Here is a 26,388-nt window from a genome sequence, read left to right on the forward strand (position 1 = left end):
CAACCATTTCTTACTAGTTCAAGATTCAAACACTTGCCATTTCATTGTTCTTGTTTTTGTAAAATCAATTTTAAGAATTCATATACTAGGTTTGAGTTACTCCACAAAAACCTTGTCCAAATCACTTAATCATGTTTGATCTCATTGAGCAACAAACTTTCTGTTTATTACTAGATAAGTAGTCATTCGGTTATTTTATTTACAAAGCATCAGCTGAGAAGAGCTTCGTTCTTGTTGAGCACATCCAAATCTATGCTCACTCTCAAGCCCGAGTTTACCAAAGCATCGACCATGGCAGGGATGCCAGATTTCAGTGAAGCTGCTACAGCCTGTTTTTTTTACAAGTATACAGAGGACATGGTTCAGGTTACGAGCTTTTGGTTTCATGTATACATGAAGTGAATAGATTCAAGAGAGAATCTACCTTTTTATCTTCTTCTTTTTGGTGCTTGATAACGTCCACCGGCCACTCGTTTACCAGCTTCTGGAATTCAGCCTCAAGTGCTGACTTCTTCTCATCAGGATATGCCTGTGAAGAACAGACAGAACATGTTTCAGAAAATGTTATGATCCCGGAATCAGGACGATGAAAAAGGGATATTAACAAGATCTTGGCTCATACCTGGCAGATACTTTGGATGACAGCAGCAGCTTCTTCAGGTTTATGTTCTAGCAGAAATCCCTGGGAGAGAGAAACGTTTCAAAGGATAATCCGATAATTTGATATTAGAAATTATGAATAGGTGAGATAATGCCCCTTACATGAGGATGCAGAAAGAAATGTTTACCTTTGCACATGAAAAAGCAGAGGAGAGAGTGTGTTGAGTGTAAGTCTCAGATCTCAGTTTATCAACTCTCCATAAGTTTCTGTGTCTCCTGATAAACGATAACACAGTAAGCAATTGGCATGCAAGTAGTATACGAATCCCAAAGTTTTGACGAAATAGAAATTGATGCAAGAACAATACTGGAAACCAACTACTCCAAAACCTTACCTCTTTTGGCAGCAAATTCCATCCATATACCAAATGTGGTCTTCCTTAACTTGACTCCAGCTCTGCAGAATCTCTTCGAGTACTTAGCTAATAGAACCCAGTTATCTGACACATAACAGGTCCTGCAAATATTCAGTTGAAGTTCATTTCATGATAATGAAGTTCATCGAATTAGCAAGGCCATAGAAAACAGAAAGTGAGAAACAAAGTAATCTACACACCTGAAAACTAGATCCGCTGTACCTGGCTGTAGAGGCAGGTTACTCGCCTTCATAAGTTTCATTATTTTGCGCATTTGTTTGGTGCTCCAACACTCTAACGCATGTGACTACATAAAACCAGCAAGCATCCTTGAAAACTGAGCGCCAAAAGAACCAACTACATATAGACCCAGCGTGTGATATACCAGTAACTGGTGTGCAGATGCAATGCTAGGAGTCAAACCGTAAACATTGTGTTTCCAAAGAGTCCGTTTACCTGCGGTCAAAATTAATAAGAGCTATATGAGCGTTGAAAGATTCTCAGAACAGCCATGAAAAGAAATCTGAGCAGGCAGTTGTGGAGTGAGAATCTTAATAACAATGAAGCAAAAGGTTTGGGATTTACCATAGTCCATTGCCTCACAACGTGCACAAGTCTTAGCGATTTGCTGGCATAGATTGCTGTTAAAGTTGTCATGAATACGGAGATTGGACAATCTCTACAAATCCAGACCAAACACAATCTCTTATGTTTAAAAGAACAAAGAACACAAGAAGGTAGCAAGTAAAGTTAACTCACAAATCTCCGGAGATTCTGCAGAGCGTCAAAGAGAAATTCAATGTCACCCCCGTGCTGGCAGTTGTCAATCAGTGACCACAACCAAGCATTTGGAGGCATCGATCTCTTGACATTTATAGAATCAAGTATCTTACGATGTAGTTCCATGACAGCTGCTGCAAATACAGATAGTTTGATCTCAGGAAACACTATGGTGTGAGCTCAAAAGAAGTCATTCCAAAATAAATCGTCTAAAAGTAAGCAAACCTGTGCCTGGATACTCCCACGACATCACTCTGCAGGATTCTCGTACATCATCCACACGAGCACAACTCCCTGCAAAGCATTGTTGTCTGAATAATCAAAACAAAATTTCCAAGGCCAAGTCTTTAAGAACCAACCAAAAAATTGTCTATAGATTGATATTTGACTACAAATCTAATCCCAGGAAAATAAGCAGAGAAATTGCCAGAAAGTCTCAACATTTTCGTCCTCTTTTCAGATACTCTTACGAAAGTTTCTATTTTTCGGAAGCTTCAACGATGAAAAAGATGTTGGTACCTGGAGATACAGAAGCAGGAGGAGATCGAAGGTTAGGCGATTGGAGAGAGTCGACAACATGAGAAGCATTGGATGATACAAATCTCATATTCGCATCGAAGAAACCCAGCGGTTTCAATGCCCGAGCGATTCTACGAGAGTTCGATAGATACTGCATGACTCGGGGATCCGTAGCCACTGAGTCAAGACGGTTTATCGAACTGAGTCAACTCGAAAGGTTCAGTGTGTAGAACAGCAGTGACGCAAGAGTTAGGGTTTACGTTTTTTAGCCCCAAATGTTAGTATTTTCATAATACATCCTATACAAAGTAATCATTAACAAATGACCCCGCAAGAGTTAGTATTTTCATTTTACCCAGTCCTCTCTCCTCATAAGAATCACAACTATATTTGTCCCAATATTAAGTTTTTGATGAATTTTAACTACTAAAGCTTCTGATATTATTCCGGGAAAAAAGCATCTAGTTATCACCAAGAGACAAGTTCAACATCTACAAAATTAAAGTTTCTTCGTTATCTTTTGTGAATATATTATTTGTCAAGCATCATGAGAATGGTAAGACTGGTGGTAGGAGAAAATCCCAATTTAAAGACAAGAAGAATAAAATAATGATAATTAGATAACGGCCTATAAAATATGTTAATGTATAACCAATTTTGGTAGTGACTAGTCCAATCGGTTTTTTAGTCTCTAATTTTAAAGTAAAAAGCACTTGAGTTCTAGTACTATAAGGAAACACTAATGTTTAGTGAAGTGACTAGCTAGTTCAAAAAGCGAGTATGAAGATGAAGCTACAAGAGAGACGAAATGAATATAGTAGGATAACCTTAACAAAGTGGCTGCATTCTTTCGACATATGTTGTCTCAGCAACTAGATATTTTCAGCCAGGTGCAAGATTTTAACATCAAGCGAACATCCATACATTTATAAAAATATATGGTTGTTTACAAGAGGAAAGTAAAAATAAATAAGACAAAAATACAACATTTAAGTTGGTAAAGAAAAACGGAGCAACTTTTATGTATTTTTCCTCTGAGGACATCTAGGACTAGGAGTACCTCACGTATTGTTACTCAGCCGATGTTTTTCAAAAACAATTATCTAACAAAAATTTCAACATCCGCTCATAGAATTATTCAAATAAAAAGTACTGGTTAGTTTATATCTTATCTTGGGTATGAATGTTAGATATACGTTAAAACAGATACTCATTTTGTATTTGATCAGAATATTTTATAAGAAAATTATAAACTAATGAAAACATAAACTAAATTTTACAATCAGAAAAAGAAAAAAAAAATTAACGTTTATTCTTTATTTACAATCAGAAAAAAAAAAAACATTGTACAACAGAGAGACGTGGACCGAATTAAGGCAGGAACAAAAGTTGAATTGGTTAGGTTTTGGGACGGCGATAGGGTAATGAGATTGTAACAAGTGGTGATCTATGTTTATCTTTTGGAGAATCGATCGCTTTATCCGAAATGGCCCCTTCTTGAATGGTCACGCTACTATCAATCTGTCATCATACTATTCCCAATATCCTATTCCAACATATAGAATCCAGCCGAAATATATATATATATATATATATATATATATATATAATTAGCTTTTATATGGATGAGATATTAATGAAATAAATTGCTGGATATATATATGTGCATGTTAATGCATCATTGTTCAATTATGTGGAACACGTTGGAGCTGTAATATGGATTTTTGTAAGATGTCAAAGACTTTAGAAAAGCCTAGACAACATCGTTTCCTAGTTAGAAAAAAAGTTCAGAAAAAGGACAACTAAATGACCTGATCATCTAGAGATTTGTAGATGATGAACCTTGTCGACTTTTTTTGTTTAATTACAATATTCGGAAACGATCAATTACAACCGACTTCAAATCTAAAATATTGGTCCCTGACAATCCATACAAGTGAATTTCAAATAGCAAAATGTCAACTATAAAATTCTAATTTTTTTTTTAATTTTTTAAAATTATGCGAACATTGAAGTTAGCTTCTTCCTATGTATGAAGGAATATATGTAAAATCATTCAAGAAGGAAAGCAAATGGGGCGTGTAAAGAGAAGGAGGATGTATCATATAGATGCGTCATGCATGTATTATGCTTGAGGAGGTCCCAAGTTCGTCCACTATCTTTTATGACGCTATTATATTATCTCACCGATCCTATTAGAATATTACTAATCATCAACGGTTTCGGTTACATCCGACGATTTAGTGATTGCATCATGCTTTAGTTTCGATTCAAAGTTAGGATGAGAAAGAGAATTATACATGGTCTTTTGAGCCTATTAATCATCAACAGATCGTTACATCCAAGTTAGTATCCGATTCAGATTACAAATTCCGCTCGAATCAATGTGAGAACGTGCAGTACTTCAGATAATCAAATTATAAGAAGTAATATAGTAGTACAAAAAGTAAAACGTAATAATATAGGTTATCAAGAATAGGAAAAATAGTAATGTAATTTTCATATCATCAAAAAAATTTTGGATTTGGTTACTGTAGAATTCATAGTTAAATGTGTTTATCTACAAAATAATTTACTAGTCATGGTTATTTTTATGATGCTCTTTACTAAACACTCTTTAAACCAAATAGAAGTACTCAACTACTCATTAATTAGATTGAGGACAAAGATATGTGGGCCTAACAAGAAATTATATTCATTAGCGGCTGAAAGCTATATGGCTAAATAAATTCGTTATTCATTGCTAAGCATGATTAAAAACATGCATACTTTGCAACGCTGTTTTCCCATCGCTAAACACGTGTTGATTCCATTGCTAAATTTGGAGATGAATCTTTTTGATTGTTGCTCATCTGTTGTCAATATTGTTTTTTTTTCCTACAATAAAGCGTATTGTTGGGACGTTATGGATTGCAGAGTCACTCATCTTACCCGATTAATCAATCATCAATGATTTTTTTGGTAAAGATTAATCATCAATGGTTGCCATCAAAGATGATGAATTCGAATCTTACTGTTTACCGAGGGTGATTGTGGCATACTAAACCAATAGTTGGTAGCTACTTAGAGGAATTTTTACAGATGACGTGTTTATGCCTTAAGTACAACGGTCATGTCGCCACTACCATCGCCGTACGGTTCCTTGTTTTTGGATTTGGCTCCATTGATATCTCAAGAGTCACAACGAATTTTGTGTCCCATCAAATTATAGTTAAGACTATGAACTGTTTTATTAAAGTTAAATGAATTATGCCTTAAGTAATTAATCTTCGCGAGCATTAAATCTTTGTGAAAATGTAAAACCAACATGCAATTACAAAAGCTTAACAAAAAAAGGCGAAAACTTAAATGAACAAAAAAAAATGCAATTACAAAACCAGATGGATTGACATAACTGAAGCGTGCATGGATTGTGAACGTAAAGTCATCCCCAAATACTGGAATTTTTCTCTTCATGCATCACTATGGTCACAACTTACATTATATGCATAACAATTTCTATACCTCACAAATGTCAACTCCCGAGCATCATATCAGCCACAATCCAACTTCCCAAAAATATGATTCTCCCTTTTAGTTGCCCCCATCATTAAATCCAAGATACCTCTATATGTTCATAAAGATTACACATGTGTATATATATTGAGTTCCAATACTCACTTCTCCAAACACAAACCCATCAACAGAAAATCTCTCCAAGCGAGTCAAAGAAAAAAAAACATATATACAAAGTACTTAACTTACTGTAAGAATGGATGTGGTAGCAACATTGGCGTCGCAAAGAGCAGTGGTGATATTTAGCAAGAGTACGTGTTGTATGTCTCATGCAATTAAGCGGCTGTTTTACGAGCAAGGCGTGAGCCCCGCGATTGTAGAGATCGACCAGGACATGTACGGTAAAGATATCGAGTGGGCCTTGGCTCGGTTAGGCTGCAGTCCTCCAGTTCCCGCGGTTTTTGTCGGAGGGAAATTTGTAGGAACAGCCAATACTGTCATGACTCTTCATCTCAATGGGTCATTGAAAAGGTTGCTCAAGGAAGCTGGTGCTTTGTGGCTATAGTGCTTAATAAATGTGTTCTTGAGCGATTTATATTATGATCTTTACTTTGACCTTTTAAAGTGTATTCATCACTTTATGCACGTTAATTAAGCATATGTGAAGAACTACTTTGTATTGAGAGTTATTATATGTCTATGTGGAAGTTGATTTAATGGTTAATTAATCATATAATTATTTCCCATCCTTAGAAGTTCATTTTCCTGCTAAGTTTACTTTACCATATTTAAACCAAAACTTAACTACATAGTCTAATATATAAATCCAAACCTTTAAGTTATAAACCCCCAAAAAGCTACAAGGAAAGTGTAAAGAATAATCCACGAATCTTAAACCCTGACTTATAAAACTTAAATTCTTAATCCTAAAATCTAATTCAAATATTATATTTTTAAATTTGAAAATTTAGCCTATTTGTTCATGATTATTCCACTGCTTATTTGAGGTCCTTGCAAATCTTCGTGACGAGAGAAAAAGAAGCTCAGAAAAAGACATGAAGTATGAGACATATTTGTAAAAGAGTATATTTGTTGCGCTTTTTTTTTTTTTGAAAGAATGTAAAATTATATTCATTCAAAAAAAGACTTTTTTACATCTGCATAATGCAGCTGTGTTTTGAAAACTAAGAAAAACAAACTACCAAAATTTTTTGGACTTTGCTAGCGATAGCTGAACCACTTCTCCAGGCCATCCTCCAAACGGCTGGGGCCTTGGCTTCGAACTGATGAGATTCGGTTGCGGATACTTTTGTCGATGATGCGGATTAGTTGAAATGGGGTCTTCGCCAGATCACCATGTTTCCTGCAGTTTCGCTCCCGCCAAATGCTGTGCAGAGTAATTTGAAAGGCGTACCGAAATAGGAAGAGCGATGTCGCATCCGCCCAAGTTTCCGATACAAGCAGAGGAGTAAAAACTGCCCATTCCGTGCTATATCGGGATCCCAGAATACCATGTACGAGCCGGTACCATATTACAGAGGAGAACCCACAAGAGAAAAAGAGATGCTCTCTGGTTTCAATGGGATGGTGACAGAAAATGCACGACGTAGCAGCTGGCAAGTAATTACTCCAATGGAGCATATGATCTCCTGTCGAAAGACGGTTGTGGTGAGCGAGCCAGGCGATGAACGAGTATTTAGGTGTGGCAAACTTGAACCAGACACCTTGATACCAGTTCACCTTCATGCGCTCTAACCGTATCTCTGATGCCATGTTTCGCTTGACGAGAATTTCTCCCTGAACTTTCCATTCTTCCCCCTCCACAGAATTCTGTCCTCCCCTGTTTTTGTTGCTCCTTTTTTGTATTAAATATGCCTAAAACTTTTTTTTGGGTCATTTTATGTTTGACATATATAAATCATAACTATCCCAAACTCATATATTTGCCATTTCTGTGTTTTTTTTTGTTTGTGCTGTTTGTAAGCTGTCCAATGCATTGAAATAGATACATAAGGTGTTTAATAAGTTTTTTTTACAAAATGTAAAAATTCAAAGAAGATCATTTTTTTTCGGAGAAAAACTTGGTCTATAGTTTTTCACTGGAAGAAAAGTCTAATGTGAGTGGACTAAGTTTTCTCACTTGTTGAAAAATATAGTGCTTTGTAGATCTATTTAAAAGATCAATTCCTTTCAAAGTGGAATTATAATTATTTTCATTTGGTGAACCAAAACAGTGTTATGTTTTTTCATTAGAAAATCTGCTAAGTGGATTGCTCAACGACTATATTCATTTTAGAAAATTAGTTGGATGGTAAAAGTGTGGATCATCTCGAAAAACAAAAATCTCATACAAGTAAGAAATAAACGCATGGAAACATGAAAACATTAGTGTTATTTTTTCTGCAAGTTTCGATTCTCAATTCAATATTTAGAATATGTGTGTTGTGAATCAATGCAAAGAAAGTAATAAACGAGAGAAAATTGTGTGAATAATTACAAATTTTAAGTCTTGTATTTATAATCTCAAAAATCCGACTTCCAAATCCATCAGATAAAAGAAAATTTAAATTTAGCCTAATAAGGAAACCGGGGTTTCGCCTCCCCCCCTCCTCCCGCACACCTCTATGACCCAATAAAACTCACTAGACCTAACTAGAGCAAACTGAGGAATGTAACGGTCTGTTACTCTTCAGTTCGCTCTAGCAATGCCCCTTTAAAAATATTTTTATCACCTGAAACAACAATGTGACTTGGTCAAAAGAATCCTAAAGCAGAAAAGGAAAATTTAGATAAATTTTTGTCGGATTAATAATAAAAAGATTGCGGGGTTCTACCATTAATGTTGATCTATTTCTAGCTAGTTAGAGAGAATGAGATAAAGAGAATACTTATGTAAAATGCGAGAGAGAAAGAGGTTGACTAAAAATACATGAGTAATATATCGGTTCTCGAGTCTAATTAAGAAAATATAATTTGGTATTAAACAGAGTTTTGATGCTGCTCAAGACTCAAGACTCAAGGAAAAATATATTTAACTTGGTCATGTTTTTGGGGTTTTGTTAATTAGCACTTTGATGTAGTAATAGCTATGGTCCTATAGATGCTGCTCTATAGTTCATCACTTGACATGAGTGGCGATCGACGTGAATCGCTCTGCGACATGAAAATAATTATTGTCGATGAGAATCAATGCAAAGTTGACATTCCCTTAACACGTAATATTGGAATTTTTCTCTTCATGCATCATCACAAGTTACAAGATGCAAACCAATCTCTATACTCTTAACACTATCTTACTCACATTTGTCAACTCTCGAGAATCATATCAGCTGCTTCTCTTATCCACAATCCAACTTCCAAAAAATAAGATTCTCCCTTTAGCGTTGCCCCATCATTAATCCAAGATACCTATATATCTTCATAGATATCACATGTGTGTATATATAGAGTGCCAAGACTCACCTCTCCAAAACAAACAACCAACACAAAATTTCCAAGCGACTCAAAGAAAAATACATACATACAAAGCAAAAGAGTATTACTATACAAATGGATGTGGTAGCAAGATTGGCGTCACAAAGTGCAGTGGTGATATTCAGCAAGAGCACGTGTTGCATGTCTCATGCAATCAAACGGTTGTTTTACGAGCAAGGCGTGAGCCCCGCAATTGTTGAAATCGATCAGGACATGTATGGTAAAGATATCGAGTGGGCCTTGGCCCGGTTAGGCTGCAGCCCTCCGGTTCCTGCGGTTTTTGTCGGAGGAAAATTCGTAGGAACGGCTAATACCGTCATGACTCTTCATCTCGATGGGTCATTGAAAAGGTTGCTCAAAGAAGCTGGTGCTTTGTGGCTATAGCACTTAATGGATGTGTTCTTGCTATCTATATATATTATGATATTTACTTTGACCTTTGAAAGTGTCTCCACTTTATGCGCGATTAATTAAAGCATATGTGAAGAACTACTTTGTATTTTGCGCGATTAATTAAAGTGTCTCCACTTTATGCGCGATTAATTAGGAGAGATCTCTGTCCAAAAGGGAGTCATACTTTGTATTTTGAATGTTATTTATGTATTGTGGAGGTTGGTTTAATGATTAACTATGACCCCCTTTTGGACAGAGATCTCTCCTTTGATTCCCACTAATTACAAGTTGATTTATTTGGTTATTACTTATTAGGCTTAAATGGCAATCATTTTTTACTTCTTACTCTTTCGTTTATATACTTAAATTGGTAATTATAATATGCAAAAATATATTGAACCAATGAATCTTCGAGAAAATGGATGTGGATGAGATATCCATATTTAAGATAAATAAAACGTAAAGGTCCTCGAGAATATTCGTGAGGAGAACCAAAAAAAACAAGGGGGAGAAGGGAATATGTCCTATTTGTATAAGAATATATAGGTGGAGAAAATAAATAATATCTGTGCTCTCTACTTGCTTATCGTTAATCATTTATTAATACTTTGTTGTCATTTAGAGTTTGCTCATGAGTCATGACTATCCTAATTCCAGACATTTTCCAATTCAGTACATAAGATACATTATCGCTACTTATATAGTTATATACTGTTTCTTAAATAATTTTAAATTAGCAATGACAAATCGTAATATATCTAGTGCATACTTAGAATAAAATCTACCACAAAGAATATAAGTCAGCAATATGAATTGGTATATAGTGTTGAAAACGATGAAGTCATCCGAAAAATATATAAATCAACCGTTCAAAGATAATTTGACCGCATACAAAATATAAATTGATGGCATAAACAAATCTATGATGTTATATAGTCATTCACTCATTTGATAAGGATATTAGTCAACCGTTTGCGACAATTATATAGCAACATTTTTAAATAATTAACCATGGAAAATTATAATCACAAGGATAATTTTGTTGTCATTTTATTTCAAGATTAAATTAATTATAATTGAATATAGTATATCAACATATTTTTTATATTGTTTTTCAAAATATATTTTGTTATAGTTGGTATATTTTGTTCTTTTTTTTAAAACAGAATTGGTCTATTTTACACCAGAAACATCATTAATTAGACAAGGTCTGGTATACTCCAGTTGGTCAACTAATTTTCATTATTTCCTTTAGAGGTAGTAAAACAGTTTTGTTTGGTTTACTTTTACCATTCATGCAAATAGAAGAACACTGAAACAACAAATATCACTGAATCTCTGTTCTATCTATTATCTTATCCCACAAAGATCTATTACGACATAATCATAAAAGCTTCTGTTTCTGAACGTATATGAAAAAGGTATGTGATGAACCTATTCACGACTTGATGATTTTATAAGTGTCTTTTACAAAGTGAGAGTGAAAGGGTGTAAATTGATTTTTAAAAAATTTGATAATATCACATGGTGGAGAATGATATAATCATGTAAATCTAAATTGTTTTCTTTTAATTCTGAGCTTTTGACCTCTGTGAAATTTATCTACTGTCACCAAATTTGATATGTCGTGTAGTATGTTGAGCTCAATGAAAGCCTGGATGTTGAAACATAACATCTTGATGGCTATATACTTTGCGGTTGCTACGTTTGCAATCATAGCAATTATTATGATCGTGTTAATACGGATCTACAAAACACTACTGCGCAAAAATCAAGTTTGTGACAGTAAATCCCACAACAATACATCCGTTATTACAAGACTTGGTAAGCCTAATCTTCAAATGATAATCACACTTTGTGTCATATGAGTATATGGGTAATGGTAACATGCGAGATCATCTACACGGTAAGTTAAGTGCATATTTTAATGATTGGGCTTATTTGATAAGTGCAAGATCTGATTTTTTTTGGTTTATAACTCATGTTTGTTTGTTTACACGCCCTCTCCGTTTTAGGTAAACTTGCAGCTGCATGTGTCAACGAGGAGGATTCCGACTCCTCCGAGGAGTATCCCGACACACCCTTTCTCCCTGACCCTGAACGTAAGATCTCTGTCTTCATCGAAATTCTTTGTATATATATATATATATATATATATATATATTGTAATATCGGATCTAATCGTCCATCTGTCACATTAAAATTTTAATGGAATGGATTTAATTTTTTATCAACGATCTGATTTTTTTTTTTTTTTTTCACGGCTCGTGTTTGTTTACGCTCTCTCCATTTTGGGTTAACTTGCAGCTTCATGGGTCTCCGATGGTTTCATTAGGTCCGATCCTGTTCCCTATAATTACTGTAAGATCTTTGTCTTCCTCGAATTTTTTTTTTTCTCTTTATTCATGATCTGTTTTTTTTTTCTCCCCGGCTCGGAATTGTTTATGCGCTCTCCGTTTTTTGGTAAAACGTGCAGCTATTGAGGAGTTATGTGTGTTCTGGCTCGTCGAGGATGTCTCGAAACTTAAGGATCTCAATCCTTGTGTGATTTATGCTGATATCAAATCAGCTCTTATGAAACAGAGCTATAGTTTTGATCAGTTGGTGATCCGTGTGTACACTAATGAACAGCCTCCCTTCTCGGAAGAAGTCATAAATCCATATTTGCCTATAGGTTTCCTCCCCATAGGTAAATTTTTTCACGTAGACCCTCTTTTAATATATAGTCGAGATCTCCATTGATGTGTTAAACTATTACAGGAAATAAGTATGAGAGACTTCATTATATGTCAGTTGAAATATTGGTCTTTGCAGGGAGTATCAAAAAGTTGGTGATACTCTCAGAAACCCTTGGAGAAGACGAGAAGTTCTCTAGGCTTGTTAATAGTTTGAAAGCGATCGGTTTCAATGTTGTCTTACAACCGCTTGAAAAACTATTAGGTGAAAGCCTTTCAGGTTTCGGTAAGGAAGTAATCCGCCCATGTTCTTGTCAACAACGACAATACAGAGGTGGCCATGGAAACAGAGTTGGCCGTGGAAACAGAGGTGGTCGTGGAAACAGAGGTGGTCGTGGAATAATTTTGGGCTGACTATGAAGTTATGTGCCATTGATGTCGTACAGTTTCAAGCAAACTCTTCATTATGAAAAAAATTTTTGGAAGAGTTTACAGTCTCAGCAAACTCTTCTGGATTAGTCCGGGTAAATTATCAGCTGCTTCTCTTATCCACAATCCAACTTCCAAAAAAATAAGATTCTCCCCATTAGCGTTGCACCATCATTAATCCAAGATACCTCTATATCTTCATATAGATTACATGTGTGTATATATAGAGTAAAAGACATACATACAAAGCAAAAGAGTATTACTATACAAATGGATGTGGTAGCAAGATTGGCGTCACAAAGTGCAGTGGTGATATTCAGCAAGAGTACGTGCTGCATGTCTCATGCAATCAAACGGTTGTTTTACGAGCAAGGCGTGAGCCCCGCGATTGTCTGAAATCGATCAGGACATTAAGAGTGGGCCTTGGCCCATTTAGGCTGCAGCCCTCCGGTTCCTGCGGTTTTTGTCGGAGGGAAATTTGTAGGAACGGCTTCATCTCGATGGGTCATTGAAAATGTTGCTCAAGGAAGCTGATGCTTTGTGGCTATAGTACTGGATATGTTCTTGATCAATTTATATTATGATATTTACTTTTGACTTTTGAAAATGTCTCCACTTTATGCGCATATGTGAAGTATTTACTTTGTATTTTGAGTGTTATTTATGTCTTTGTGGAGGTTGGTTTAATGATTTAACTATGACCCCTTTTGGACAGAAATCTCTCCTTTACTTTCAAGTTGAATGATCTGGTTATTACTTATTAGGCTTAAATGGCAATATTTTTTTACTTCTTACTCTTATGTTTCTATGCTTAAATTGATAATTATAATAAGCAAAAATATATTGAACAATGAATCTTCGAGAAAATGGATAAGGACGAGATTTCCATATTTAAGGAAAATAAAACGTAAAAGATTATACAAGGTCCTTGAGAATTTTCGTGAGAGGGAATATGTTCTATTTGTATAAGAATATTTAAGTGGAGAAAATAATATTTGTTGCTCTCTACTTGCTTATCGTTAATCATTTATAAATAGTTTGTTGTCATTTTAAAGTTTGCTCATGACTATCCTAATTCCAGACATTTTCCAATTCAGTACATAAGATACATTATCGCTACATATACTGTTTCTATAATTTAAATTAGTGATGGATAATCGTATTATAATCTAGTGCAGACTTAAAATAAAATCTACTATAAGAATATAAGTCAACAATATAAATACGTCTATAGTGTTGAAAACGATGAAGTCATCCGAAAAAGATATAAATCAATCGTTCAAGATAATTTGACCGCATACAAAATATAAATTGATGGCATAAATAAATCTATGATGTTAGATATTCATTTGATAAATATATTAGTCAACCGTTTGCGACAATCATATAGCAACATTTTAAAGTAATTTACCATGAAAATTTATAATCACAAGGATAATTTTGTCATTTTATTTGAAAATTAAATCAAATATAATTGAATCTATTATATCAACATATTTGTTATATTTTGTCTTTCAAACAAATTTGGTCTATTTTACACCACAAACATTAATTAGATAAGGTCTGGTATACTCCAGTTGGTCACTTAATTTTTATTATTACGTTTCCTTTAAAGGTAGTAAAACAGGTTGTTTACCATTCATGCAAATAGAAGAACACTGAAACAACAAATATCACTGAATCTCTGTTCTATCTATTATCTTATCCCACAAAGATCTATTACAACATAATCATAAAAGCTTCTGTTTCTGAACGTATATGAAAAAGGTATGTACATGAAACTTATATACGACTTGATGATTTTATATGATTGTGTTTTACAAAGTGAAGTGGTGTAAATTGATTTTTAAAAAATTTGATAATATTTTATGGTGGAGAATGATATATCATGTAAATCCAAATTCTTTTCTTTTGATTCTGTGTTTCTGATCTCTGTGAAATTTATCTACTGTCACCAAATTTGATATGTCGTGTAGTATGTTGAGCTCAGTGAAAGCCTGGATGTTGAAGCATAACGTCTTGATGGCTATATACATCGCGGCTGCTGCATTTACAATCATAGCGATTATTATGATCGTGTTAAAAAGGATCTACAAAACACTACTGTGCAAAAATCAAGTTTGTGACAGTAACTCCCACAACAATACATCCGTTATTGCAAGACTTGGTAAGTCTAATCTTCAAATGATAACCACACTTAGTGACATATACATTTATGTCTGGTAGTTAAGTTCTCGTGGGTCAAAAAGAGAAGAACGCAAACAAAGATGTAAATTAAGTTCTCTTGGGTTTGTTCATTAAATACAGCATATTCATGAGTGTAATACATTTTGATTCTCATGTAATTCACTGCAACTATGATTCTCAGAAGGGATGTCACAAAGCCTGACTGAGTTCTCGCTAGAGGAAATAAAGCAAGCAACGAACAATTTTGGGGAGAGTAATCTTATTGGGTATGGAAGCTTCGGCCCAGTTTATCTTGGGCTTATCCGAGACAGGATTCTGGCGATCAAAAGGATGCCAGATTCTCTTCATCGTAGATTCATGGCTATGGTTAGTACACACTACACACAAACTAAATTTTTTGATTACAACATTTCCAATGTGTGTCAATGGAAAACAATGCATCTATTACATTAATATATGTTTTTTTTGTGAGTGTCAGGTTACTAAACTGTCTAAAATTCGACATTGTAATTTGGTTAATCTTTTCGGTTACTGCTGCGAGACCGGACATCAAATGCTCATCTATGAGTATTTGGCTAACGGTAACATGCAAGATCATCTATACGGTACGTTAAGTACATATTTTAATGATTTCCTAAACATCGGTCTGAATTCATTCATATGTGATAATCTCTTGATCATTTAATAGACTCCATTGACTTAAACTTCAAGAAAAGGATATATATAGCTCTGGGAGCAGCTAAAGGTAAATAAAATGTTAATCAAACGAATGATCTAAAAAGTCATGTTAACTTTGTTTATAGGTTTTAACTCTTGTTCTTTAATGCAGGTTTGCAACACTTGCATAGCTTAAACCCTCCATTGACACACAATAGATTCAAGATGTCTAAAGTTTTACTCGATGCCGACTTCAATGCGAAAGTTTCGGGATTGTCAAGATTGCTTGAGATGAGAAAAGAAGAAGCTAATGTGTATGATCCAGTGTATTGATTCACTTATTTATCTCTTGATAAGTCTGTTTTTATCATCATTCACTTATTTTTGCTCTTAAAAGATTTGATTTCATCTTTGCCTATAGGGTTGGTTTAGATAACCAGGAGACTTTCAATGAGACCAGCGATGTGTATAGCTTTGGTTTGTTCCTCCTAGAGCTCATAACCGGTGAAGAGCCTAAACCGTTAACATCAAACGACGAAATGATTCAATGGGTAATGATAAAAAAGAAACTTTTTCTTCTCTTCTCTTTCACTATACATAAAGCTCGAAACTTTCTGTGTAATTACAATCGATTGGTTCGATGTGATATGTGTAGTTAGGTCCTCGGATTTGTTCAGACAGATTTGTGGATCAGAAAATGAATGGAACTTTCACAAGAGAAGCGTTGAACAGTGTTGTGAAGATAATGCTGAAATGCTTGAAATTTCCGGCGATTGAACGGCCAAAGATGGAGGAAGTCGTGACGGAGCTCGAGAAGATTTACAATAACGATTTCACCGGTGAAGAAGAAGGTTCGACCAAGTTTTCTCTAGGAAGCGAGCTTTTTACAATTTACGAGTGAGAGTTAGAGTGAGAGCAAGAACAAGCTAGCATTTTTTGTTTCTGTTTGTTTTGGGTAATCAGATTTGTCTCAGATTATCTCAAAACTCTAGATAAGATTCTGAAAAATCCAGACTTTTGCAATTTGCAACAACGATCAATCTGAAACTTATCAGCTCGTACTCAGAAGAGATTGCATACAATCCAATTTCGGAATTCGCATTCATCGGATCCGGATTATCGAATATTCCAGTAATATCCTTCGTCGGAAACCTAATAGAAGCTCTCTTCTCCGGTGAAGCGAGACGATGGATAGAAAAGGAAGACGAAAACAAAGGGATTAAATCCGGTTTATCTAAACAGACCAGTATTAAAACCGGATTAAACCGCAGCCGATTCGGTTAAAGTACCCGGATTGAACCGAGTTAACCCCAAATCCAATATTCTAAACGGGATTACATTTGCATCTAACGCAAATTATTGTAAGCTTAGCGAACTAAAGAGAGACTGCAAAAAATCGGAAATCGAACAAACTGTAACGAATTTACATTTATCAGATTTCTATTTCCATTTTTTATTTTAAAGTTTTCGCGGTTATATCCCCAAAAATTTCTTTCATCTCTTCTTCGCTGCTTCTTCATCTTCCATATTCGCTCCTTTCATCTAATCGATCGCTGAAAAATCCCAAACTCTGATCTGTTCATACCGATCTCTCGCGTCTTCCTCAATTTTACATCCCTCGAAGCCGTGTCGATGGCTTCAAAGTGATTTTGGATTCTTGTAGGTAAGCTATTGCAATCTTCATTTTCCCCTTCTCTTTGTTTTTTCTCTTGCTATATAGACAGTTCGATATCCGATTCCATTTCTCCTCTTGAAATTTTCAAATCTTCGAGCTCAAATCGTCGTTTTTGCATTGTTTTCGTTTCTATTGGGGACATGATTCTTCGAATTAGGTGTGAAGCTATAAGTTTAGAATTCCGTTCTCTTTCTTTCTGGGGATTATACGCACTGATTTTTTTTAGCTTTCGATTTGAATTCGAAGCTCAAATTGGTGGGTATCAGGTCGTGTGATTCGAAGTCGCCCAAATTTCAGTATAACTTCATGTAGTTGCTTAAGGATATTAATTTCCATCTCGGGGAAGCTAATTCTTAAACCTTTTCTGGGATTCATACTCTATTGAGCGGAAGTACTGTTGAAACTATAGTATCAATCGGGTTTTGCATGTAGAGTTTAATTTCATGAGTGGCAATAGTAGTCATTTTCCTTGGAGATTATCAATTACTCAATAATGTGCATTAATCAAATATCGAGCTTATGACTTATTGTGCATGTTGGGTTTGAATCTTGGTAAAACTTAACTTTGTTTTGGTTTTGGGAAAGTTCAGGTAATAATAGAGTTTAGCTATGGCGCCTTCAAGATCAAAGAAATCTAAATACAAGAAAACTTCCCGTGGTAAAGCTGTTTCTCCTCGCAAAGACGAAGAAAGTATGAGCAAAGCCAAACAACGAGTAAGCTGTTTCCTTAATATCTAAGTGGATGACCTCCACTTTAGGTTATATGCTTTCTGATACTTGTATTGCTCATCCCGAGATTTGATTGTGAAATTTTGCATAGTTAGTTGCAGAAGGTTACGCATTTACGTAAATGTCTGCTACACTTTTAAGGGTTTACTCTATATCTGTTTTCTTGAGCGGTCCTAGTAATTTATAAACCTTTTTTAGTTCGGTTTCAGCATTCACTCAAAAGTTTTATTGTAAGTAGTTGTTTCTGTTCTTTTCCTGTTTCAAGGAGGAGACATTGTTTTACTCTTGTGTCCAATGTGCGAGCAGATTTTTGCTGTTATTCTGCGACAAAATTACATTAGTCTCCAAGCATATCTTATTGTGCTCTTTACATGCAGAAGAGGAAGCTGTCGGATATGTTAGGTCCTCAGTGGAGCAAGGAAGAGTTAGAGCGCTTTTATGAAGGATACCGCAAATTCGGAAAAGAATGGAAAAAGGTTAGTTCAATGAGCAAATCGTACAACATACATTATCTAAGATTTGGAGTCTAATTTGTTGTACAATATTCCATTATACAAAAAGAAGGGTAATAACTAATAACTATTGCCATAGTTTCCGTAATGTTATGGGGATGGTAAAATCATATTTATAATCACTTTGGCTTTCAGAACCAAGAATAATTGTTTTATCCTCTATGGTTTGTAGGTGGCTGCATTTGTACATAGCCGTTCTGCAGATATGGTAGAGGCTCTATACACTATGAATAAGGTTAGCTTGCTGTTCGCCTTCCTAGATTTGTCTTTTGATCGCTGCCTAAACAGTTTTCAACTTATATTATGCCATCTGTACTTTAGGCTTACTTGTCTCTTCCAGAAGGCACTGCATCTGTGGTTGGCCTAAATGCGATGATGACTGATCACTACTCTGTTCTGGTAAGAGCTTTAAACCGCTCAAATAGTTATTTGATTTCAGTATCGTTGTTATTGCTAGCTTACACGCATTTGGTCCAGTTCCTATGGAAGATCTGCCAACTAATAATTATGCTTCTTTATTCTCGTGATTTGTTAAAGTTTGTCTACATAGGTATGCGTTATAGTTTAGCTCAGGAAGGACAGATTCTTACACTCTTGGGTATTCCATTGTAATAAAATTTATGCGTTTCTCAGAAAGATAGCTAGCTGACTTTGTCTTTTTTTCGGGGACGTGGAGTGAGGTTGATAGTTGTTGAGCCTTGTTAATAAAGTATTTCCAGTTCTGTCTCATAGGAAAACAGTTTGGTAGTATGGGGTTGGTTTGCTTTATGTTATTATGTAACGAGTCTATCTCTCCTCCAGCATGGAGGAAGTGACAGTGAGCAGGAAAGAAATGAAGGTATTAAAACTCTGAGGTCAGCCCCTAAGCGCTCTAGAGTGAAATCCTCAGATCATCCCTCTATAGGATTAGAGGGTCTGTCTGACCGCTTGCAGTTCAGGTCCTCTTCAGGCTACTTGCCATCACTGAAGAAGAGACGTACTGGTAGTGTTCTCTGCTTCTCTTTGCCTCAAAACCTGTTCACGTATTTACAAGTATGAGTTTTGCTTGCATACACACAATCCTATATATGCATGAGTCTTTGCTTGGTGCAAACTTTCAATTTTTTTTTTCTCAATTATTGCAGCCCATCTGATGTCATACCTTTTTTTTTAAATACATCGCAGAATCAGTTTAGCTAGAACCGCTCTTTCCTTTTTTTTTTTTTTTTTACTAGCGCCAATAACGTACACTAGAAATTTGTGAAAAAAAAAAGTTACGTGAGAAGATGCAACATAAGCTAAGTGGGGAAAAAAGATTTATCGCCCCAAAATTTTATTGGCTCATTAGTTATCTCTCTAATGGAAAACATCTATTGGTTGCTAACTTTTCTTTTAATCGTAATCTGCATGTGCCAAGAGACTGTGCCTCGTGCTGTTGGGAAAAGGACTCCTAGAATTCCTATCTCATATACCCCTGAGAAGGATACTAGGGAAAGATATTTATCACCTGTTAAGAGGTGTCATAATCAGAAGGGGGATGATACTGATGATGATATGGAACATGAGATTGCATTAGCATTGACTGAGGCTTCACAACGAGGTGGTTCTACCAAAAACTCCCACACACCAAATAGAAAAGCAAAGATCTACCCCCCTGATAAGCAGGGTGAAAGAATGGTAATTTCCTTTACTGTTGCTTATAATTCATTTACTTGCTTCATGAAGCTTGTGTCCTCAAATTTTGTACTGTTTGTATACGCTTATAATTCACTACATGATAGTCCCTTTGCAGACTCAATTAATAGAAGGAATTATACTGTTTTACTTAAGTAGGATCTGTTTTATAAAATAGGGACTGATAGATTTTGATATTCAGCGTGCCGATATCGACATGGCCATTGCCAAGCTTCGTGCCACTGAGATGGAAGATGCCCGCTGTGAACCAAGCTTGGGAAGCACTGAAGCTGATAATTCAGGAGGTAGAAATGAGATGACGCCTGGAGAAGGTTCTAGTGCCATGGATAAAGGAAAAAAATACTATAGGAGGAGACTAGGCATTAAAGAAGATGATGTAAAAGAAGCCGGCAGTGGTACAGATGAAGCACAAAGCTTAGGCACCCTCGATGAGAAATTTGAACCAGAAGTGGATGGGAAGCCTTTAAAATTCACATATAGAAGTTCAAGGAGAAAAAGTAAAAAAAGTCTCTTTACAGCAGGTGTGTTCTAGTCTGTCACTTCTCTGTTAAATTTACCTATATGCATATTAAATTAGGAGTAAAAGAAATAACAAAAACATCAATTCTCCATTATTTAAAGCACCTAAGACTTCATCTCAACCAGCTGATACTCGTATCAGATGGAAGCATGTTGGAAAATCATAATCTGACTTACTGTTTTGGTGGTCACTCCATCTTGTGTTTTTCAAGTTTAAGATTCTAAATTCTGTCTATGTCGTTGACAACTGCCTATTTCTGGTAATCTAATATTAGCTGGCTACTGAGCTTGGAATCCAAATTTTAACAAATTCACAATGAGGTTTAGGGAGTCGTTCTTCCTGAAGATTCTTCTTATCTATGATAAACTTAAGAAGCTGCTTAACTTTAAAAAAAAAAAAAAAATTCAACTCATGTTGACATTCGTTTAAGCTAATAATTACTGCCATTATTTGCATATATGCCTGGTAATGTTGCCACTTCAACTTCTTTTCTCTGTAAAATTCTCTCTGCAGATGAAGACGCGGCATGTGATGCTCTCCAGACGCTGGCAGATCTATCGCTGATGATGCCTGAAACTGCCACGGACACTGGTGGGATACATATATTTGACCTATAAGCGTTGTACATAGCCTAGTGTCTTAAGCTGATTAATGTTATTGGCCATATACATAGAACCGATACGCAATTAATTGTTTATTAACTTTCTCAATTTTGAATTTTGGTTTGATTCAGAGTCATCTGTTCAAGCTGAGGAAAAGAGAGCTGGAAAAGCGTATGTATCAGATTATAAAGGGACTGATGCAGCAGCCATATCTAAAAGGGGTTCCCTTCGAAACCCCAAACAGAGGAGATCCGTCAGCAATGATATTTGTGATAATGAAGCCGAGAGAAAGAGTCCAAGTAGCTCTGTAATCCGAAAGGGACGGCTGAAGACATCACCAGCTAAAGTAAGATAAGCTATATATTTAACAAAGACAGACTTGGTTTTACTGTTCTGTTTTCAGAATTCATGACTATGTTGAAGCTGTTTTCTTCCTGCAGGTTCCTAAAGATGAGCTTGCTGCAATTTCAGAAGTCATTGAGCCTCCTAAAAACAAGGTAGGTGTCTGCTTTACTACATTACTCTTCCAATTAGACAATATAACGTACTGTGCTTATCTATGTGCTCTGTGGAATGATCTCATTTGTGTACTCTTTGGAATGTATTATATCTTTGACAACCAAATTATTAAATATTTCAGGTTTGTGTTTCTTCGTGGAATTTCGTTTGTAGCTTTTTATCTTAAGACTGATTGTAATGTTGTAGGGAATAGGTGAGGGAAATAAGCCTGTTGGGAGAGGTAAACGGTCCACAAGTACTCGAAACACACACGAAAAGAAGTCTCTCAAACCCCCGGATCATACTTCTTCAAGTAACAACATAGTAGAAGAAGATGAGTCAGCTCCACCAACTACAGTCACAAAGAAACAAGTTAACTTGACAACTAAAGTTAGGAGCAGAAGAAAGATAGTAACTGAGAAACCTCTAACTATTGATGACGTGAAGAGTTCTGAGATTCTGGTGAGTGAAAGTTCTGATAATAAGACTCTATTGATAAAGAAGCGCCAATGATATCAGTTAATCTTAAGATCACTAATTTTAAAATGGAATTTAGTTTGTTGCGTTCCTGATTATATGTCCTACCATATACTTTTTATCTACAGGAGAAGTTTTCGCATTGCATATCTAGTTTCCGAGCACGAAGATGGTGTTTTTTTGAGTGGTTTTACAGTGCAATTGACTACCCATGGTTTGCCAGACAAGAGTTTGTTGAGTACTTGGATCATGTAGGGTTGGGTCATGTTCCTAGGTTAACTCGCGTTGAATGGGGTGTCATAAGGAGGTATCACTATTAATATGCAGTTAATTTTCTACTTATTTTCTATATGCTTGTTTCCTTACAGACTTTGTTGGTGCAGTTCTCTTGGGAAACCGAGGCGTTTTTCTGCACAGTTTCTGAAGGAGGAAAAAGAAAAGCTATACCTATACAGGGATTCTGTACGAAAACATTATGATGAACTAAACACGGGCACGAGGGAAGGACTTCCGATGGATCTGGCTCGGCCTCTAAATGTTTCACAGAGAGTCATTTCCGTGCATCCAATGTCCAGAGAGTCTCATGACGGCAGTGTCCTAACTGTTGATCACTGTAGGTACCGGATTCAATTTGACCACCCTGAACTAGGGGTGGAATTTGTTAAGGTACTCTTCCTGGCACTGCAACTTTTTCTGGCATTTGTAGAATCTGGATTTTTTTACATGACGAATCCCTGTGAATATGATCCGAATACATAAATAAATTAATCCTCGCAGTTGACTGCAAATTTTTGAATATGACCAAAGTCTCGAATAGGTTTGGTAAATAGAATCGCTACTGAACTTCTACAACAGTACTTTAGCACTTAATTGTTGATCAATTTATCTGGTGCATACTTCACGGGGTTTTCGACAAAAGCACTAAGTAACAATTTTGATAATTCATAACTCGAGAGTGAGAACGAATTTAAATGTTGATAACTTAAGATAACATTGAAATTTTTCTTTTGGTGAAGGATACCGAATGCATGCCACTGAATCCTTTAGAAAACATGCCAGCATCACTTGCAAGGCACTATGCTCTCTCGACTTATGACATTCAGAATCCCAGTGAGGAGAAAATGCACGACCGGGTACAGGAAAACATGCCGGAAGGATACCTAAAACTTTCGTGCGACACAGGCCATCCCTTAAACTCGCCAATCTATAACGTTAGCAATTCACTAAAGGAGGAAAAGGTTGGTATATCTTACCATCATGCCAGGTCTCATATTAAACTTTTGTATATGCTATATTATTTTGTCGAGTTTCATTTTTCTGCATACCTGGAAGAACTGATTTAGTAGTTATATACATCAAGGAGTTAAGACTCTCTTTGTGTTTACTGGTTTCTTAAATATAGATGGGTTTCCATCTAAGGTATTCAATCCATTAGGGTTTCTTTGTCTGAAGTCTTTGACCAATAATAGAACAAAGCATCAGTCTATCCTGGAGAATCATCTATGGAGGTAGTTAGATAATTTAAATCTCTTACCAATCTTATACAAATATAACGTGAATGTTTTATCACAGCTCTCTCTACTACTGTAGCTAATGTTATTCCTCCTCGTAACTTGCATCCACTTTCTCTTGCAATGTGTTTGGTATTTGACCAAAGTCATCTTAGCTACAGCTAAATTAAACCATGATAGATATTTTTCAATTATATTCAAGTATGCTTAATTTTACAGGTAGATATCTCAAGTTCGGATCCACAAGCTCAACATGTAGTGGATGGGGCCCTTGATTTACAAATGTATAATTCTCAGCCTTCAAGTATTGGACATATCCATGCAAGAGAAGCTGATGTCCAAGCTCTTTCTGAACTAACACGTGCGCTTGACAAGAAGGTTCGATCAGTTGTAATTTTTACGCCTTCTATACATTTGTGATGTGTGTTTGCTCTTAATCTTCTTCACTATAACACTTTTTTCTATGGTCGGTTTGCTTTTTCTGTCTCTTTCCATATTTCATGATATTGCTTCATTCTTGCTAGCATTAAACTGGTTCCTTCACACCATAAGTAGAGATTGCAAGAGGATGTGATTGGATAGAGAAGTAGTTTCAAATTGACTAAATGGAAACGTGAATTCATAAAGATTACCAAAAGAGGGACTGGTAAAAATTTGAGTTTGACACGTTACTTTGATTGACCCATTTCATATTGTTTCCTCCATGTCTTCCATGTTTCTCTAGCTCTTTTGACATTATGGTTTCCATTTCAAGTAAATGTTAATCTACAATGCCGCAGGAGCTAGTTTTGAGGGAGCTAAAGTGCATGAACAATGAGGTTGTGGAAAGTCAAAAAGATGGACATCATGCCCTAAAGGATTCTGAATCTTTTAAGAAACAATATGCAGCTGTTCTCTTTCAGCTAAGCGAAATCAATGAGCAGGCAAAAATTTATTAAAGAACTATAAGAATCATCTTGTTGTCTTTACTACATACAGCTCTTGAAGTTTCTTATATTATGTCTCAATATGCACAGGTTTCATTAGCACTTCTTGGCTTGAGGCAACGGAATACTTACCAGGAAAATGTACCATATACTTCAATAAGACGCATGAGCAAATCAGGGGAACCTGATGGTCAGTTGACGGACTTAGACAATAATGCATCTGATACTAATGGGTTCCATGTGTCTGAGATTGTTGACAGTTCCAGAATAAAAGCACGGAAAATGGTGTACAGGGCTGTACAGGTGTGTGTATAACGAGTTGGTCTGTTTCTATATTTGGGATCTACATATGAAAAAGCTTCTTACTTGATTATATTCTCATCCTTAGTTGTTACTCTAAAGGTCTAACCAACTTAACGGTTTTGTCTCTGTATCTGTTGCAGGCATTGGCGTTACTAAGGAAAGATGAAAACAATGGTGTAAATATTGAAGAAGCCATTGATTTTGTTAATAATCAGCTTTCAGTAGATCAAACAGAAGGGTCATCAGTCCAGCAAACGCAAGCTGCTCAGGATCAGCGTCTTCCCTCTACACCAAATCCGCCTAGCTCAACTCATGCCGATACATCCGACGCAAACCCACCAGAACAAAAGGAGCTGCAAATTCCGTCTGAACTTGTTTCACGCTGTATGGCTACATTGCTCATGATTCAGGTGAAAAAGCTTAAAACCCCATTCAGTAAATTTCCTGCTGAGACCTATCTGCACATTTACGCAAATACATTATTAGGCTTGACTTCTCTCTTCATACAGTTTTAGACATTAGAGAAAGTTAAGCCTTTGGTGCTGATTTCCTTCTCCTCTCACTCTGTAGTAGCTGCATTAGTTATATTGTGTTGTGTTCTTATTTCATTCACAGTTTGTGATACTGACACAGAAACCTTGTGTGAAAAAAAAACACGATGCAGAGATGTACAGAGAGGCAATTCCCACCAAGTGAAGTGGCCCAGGTTCTAGACTCGGCAGTGGCCAGTTTACAGCCTTGCTGCTCCCAGAACCTTCCTATTTATACAGAGATTCAGAAGTGCATGGGAATCATCAGAAACCAGATTTTAGCCCTCGTACCCTCCTAAAGTAAGAATCCTAAAACCAAGACTTAACCCTCTCTCTCTCTTGTCTCTTCATGATGCTTGTTTCTCTTGTAAAATCCATTCTTCTTATAGAAAAATCTCTTTATATATATACCTCAATTATTTGGAGTGTTAGACTCACGAAACTTCCTCAATTTCATTTTTTTTTTAAGTATATACAGTATGTAACAATAAATTATTAGACGGGGCTTCATCATCACGGTCCATTGTCATTGTCTTATAAGGTACTAACTAGTTTCATTCCTTCCCGTGTTTAAATTAGTTCCATTATTATGATTTTTATTATGGAAAAATGCTTAAAATTATTTTGTATGTGGCTTAAACAATTCAACAATATATAGACAATACTTGGCTGGACTGCAAGCATATCCCTGACTAGATAGACTTGTCGATTGTTCCAGCCGGTTCCATTGTGTCCCAATTCGGATAGAATATGTTTGTTTTGGTTTGGCTCAGTCAGATTCCGAATCTGGTGTGGTAGTAAATTGG

At 35.8% G+C, this 26,388-nt stretch overlaps 6 protein-coding genes and 1 pseudogene across 6 annotated transcripts; 6 read left to right on the top strand and 1 right to left on the bottom strand.

The window, feature by feature from the left end:
* Positions 1-130: 130 nt before the first annotated feature.
* On the bottom strand, positions 131-2,507 carry LOC18023522. Its single transcript, XM_024159736.1, has 11 exons — positions 2,316-2,507; positions 2,022-2,090; positions 1,776-1,930; positions 1,602-1,695; positions 1,402-1,472; positions 1,217-1,323; positions 983-1,117; positions 789-867; positions 623-682; positions 425-529; positions 131-329 (listed from the first exon to the last, which is right to left on the bottom strand). The coding sequence occupies exons 1-11, from the start codon at positions 2,470-2,472 to the stop codon at positions 210-212; spliced, it is 1,152 nt and encodes a 383-aa protein (XP_024015504.1). The 5' UTR covers positions 2,473-2,507; the 3' UTR covers positions 131-209.
* Positions 2,508-6,006: 3,499 nt separating this feature from the next.
* Positions 6,007-6,510, top strand: LOC18023523 (monothiol glutaredoxin-S10). Its single transcript, XM_006406204.2, has one exon. It carries the CDS (start codon positions 6,067-6,069, stop codon positions 6,373-6,375), a length of 309 nt encoding a protein of 102 aa, XP_006406267.1. The 5' UTR covers positions 6,007-6,066; the 3' UTR covers positions 6,376-6,510.
* A 2,763-nt stretch (positions 6,511-9,273) lies between these two features.
* Positions 9,274-9,916, top strand: LOC18023524 (monothiol glutaredoxin-S10). The gene has a single exon (XM_006406205.2). It carries the CDS (start codon positions 9,360-9,362, stop codon positions 9,666-9,668), a length of 309 nt encoding a protein of 102 aa, XP_006406268.1. The 5' UTR covers positions 9,274-9,359; the 3' UTR covers positions 9,669-9,916.
* Positions 9,917-11,337: 1,421 nt separating this feature from the next.
* LOC112089002 lies at positions 11,338-13,472 on the top strand. Its single transcript, XM_024159815.1, has 5 exons — positions 11,338-11,583; positions 11,693-11,779; positions 11,985-12,038; positions 12,154-12,366; positions 12,492-13,472. Exons 1-5 carry the CDS (start codon positions 11,550-11,552, stop codon positions 12,764-12,766), a joined length of 663 nt encoding a protein of 220 aa, XP_024015583.1. The 5' UTR covers positions 11,338-11,549; the 3' UTR covers positions 12,767-13,472.
* LOC112089003 lies at positions 13,052-13,331 on the top strand (annotated as a pseudogene).
* A 1,682-nt stretch (positions 13,473-15,154) lies between the features above and the next one.
* On the top strand, positions 15,155-16,685 carry LOC18023525 (probable serine/threonine-protein kinase PBL28). Its single transcript, XM_024159215.1, has 6 exons — positions 15,155-15,334; positions 15,441-15,573; positions 15,657-15,713; positions 15,798-15,949; positions 16,066-16,176; positions 16,281-16,685. The coding sequence occupies exons 1-6, from the start codon at positions 15,155-15,157 to the stop codon at positions 16,524-16,526; spliced, it is 879 nt and encodes a 292-aa protein (XP_024014983.1). The 3' UTR covers positions 16,527-16,685.
* Positions 16,686-17,019: 334 nt separating this feature from the next.
* LOC18023526 (protein ALWAYS EARLY 3) lies at positions 17,020-25,990 on the top strand. The gene is made up of 20 exons (XM_006406207.2): positions 17,020-17,288; positions 17,891-18,014; positions 18,407-18,505; positions 18,714-18,776; positions 18,863-18,940; positions 19,343-19,523; positions 19,938-20,197; positions 20,397-20,736; positions 21,249-21,326; positions 21,469-21,683; positions 21,778-21,834; positions 22,043-22,297; positions 22,441-22,619; positions 22,696-22,978; positions 23,329-23,550; positions 24,043-24,201; positions 24,603-24,746; positions 24,840-25,052; positions 25,193-25,462; positions 25,717-25,990. Exons 2-20 carry the CDS (start codon positions 17,910-17,912, stop codon positions 25,879-25,881), a joined length of 3,366 nt encoding a protein of 1,121 aa, XP_006406270.1. The 5' UTR covers positions 17,020-17,288; positions 17,891-17,909; the 3' UTR covers positions 25,882-25,990.
* The last annotated feature ends 398 nt before the right edge of the window (positions 25,991-26,388 follow it).

The sequence above is a fragment of the Eutrema salsugineum genome, unplaced genomic scaffold (assembly GCF_000478725.1).
Source record: "Eutrema salsugineum unplaced genomic scaffold, Eutsalg1_0 scaffold_13, whole genome shotgun sequence".
Classification (NCBI taxonomy): domain Eukaryota; kingdom Viridiplantae; phylum Streptophyta; class Magnoliopsida; order Brassicales; family Brassicaceae; genus Eutrema; species Eutrema salsugineum.

Excerpts from the sequence above, each read along its gene's own strand:
- LOC18023522 (XM_024159736.1), bottom strand. The coding sequence starts at position 2,472 with ATGCAGTATCTATCGAACTCTCGTAGAATCGCTCGGGCATTGAAACCG. Across the intron at positions 2,091-2,315 it reads TCCTGCTTCTGTATCTCCAG|GGAGTTGTGCTCGTGTGGAT; the intron begins GTACCAACATCT and ends AATGCTTTGCAG. Across the intron at positions 1,696-1,775 it reads TGCAGAATCTCCGGAGATTT|AGATTGTCCAATCTCCGTAT; the intron begins GTGAGTTAACTT and ends CTGGATTTGTAG.
- LOC18023523 (XM_006406204.2), top strand. The coding sequence starts at position 6,067 with ATGGATGTGGTAGCAACATTGGCGTCGCAAAGAGCAGTGGTGATATTT.
- LOC18023524 (XM_006406205.2), top strand. The coding sequence starts at position 9,360 with ATGGATGTGGTAGCAAGATTGGCGTCACAAAGTGCAGTGGTGATATTC.
- LOC112089002 (XM_024159815.1), top strand. The coding sequence starts at position 11,550 with ATGGGTAATGGTAACATGCGAGATCATCTACACG. Across the intron at positions 11,584-11,692 it reads CATGCGAGATCATCTACACG|GTAAACTTGCAGCTGCATGT; the intron begins GTAAGTTAAGTG and ends TCTCCGTTTTAG. Across the intron at positions 11,780-11,984 it reads CTTTCTCCCTGACCCTGAAC|CTTCATGGGTCTCCGATGGT; the intron begins GTAAGATCTCTG and ends GTTAACTTGCAG.
- LOC18023525 (XM_024159215.1), top strand. The coding sequence starts at position 15,155 with ATGTCACAAAGCCTGACTGAGTTCTCGCTAGAGGAAATAAAGCAAGCA. Across the intron at positions 15,574-15,656 it reads CATGCAAGATCATCTATACG|ACTCCATTGACTTAAACTTC; the intron begins GTACGTTAAGTA and ends ATCATTTAATAG. Across the intron at positions 16,177-16,280 it reads ACGACGAAATGATTCAATGG|TTAGGTCCTCGGATTTGTTC; the intron begins GTAATGATAAAA and ends TGATATGTGTAG.
- LOC18023526 (XM_006406207.2), top strand. The coding sequence starts at position 17,910 with ATGGCGCCTTCAAGATCAAAGAAATCTAAATACAAGAAAACTTCCCGT. Across the intron at positions 24,202-24,602 it reads CACGTGCGCTTGACAAGAAG|GAGCTAGTTTTGAGGGAGCT; the intron begins GTTCGATCAGTT and ends ACAATGCCGCAG. Across the intron at positions 25,053-25,192 it reads TGGTGTACAGGGCTGTACAG|GCATTGGCGTTACTAAGGAA; the intron begins GTGTGTGTATAA and ends TATCTGTTGCAG.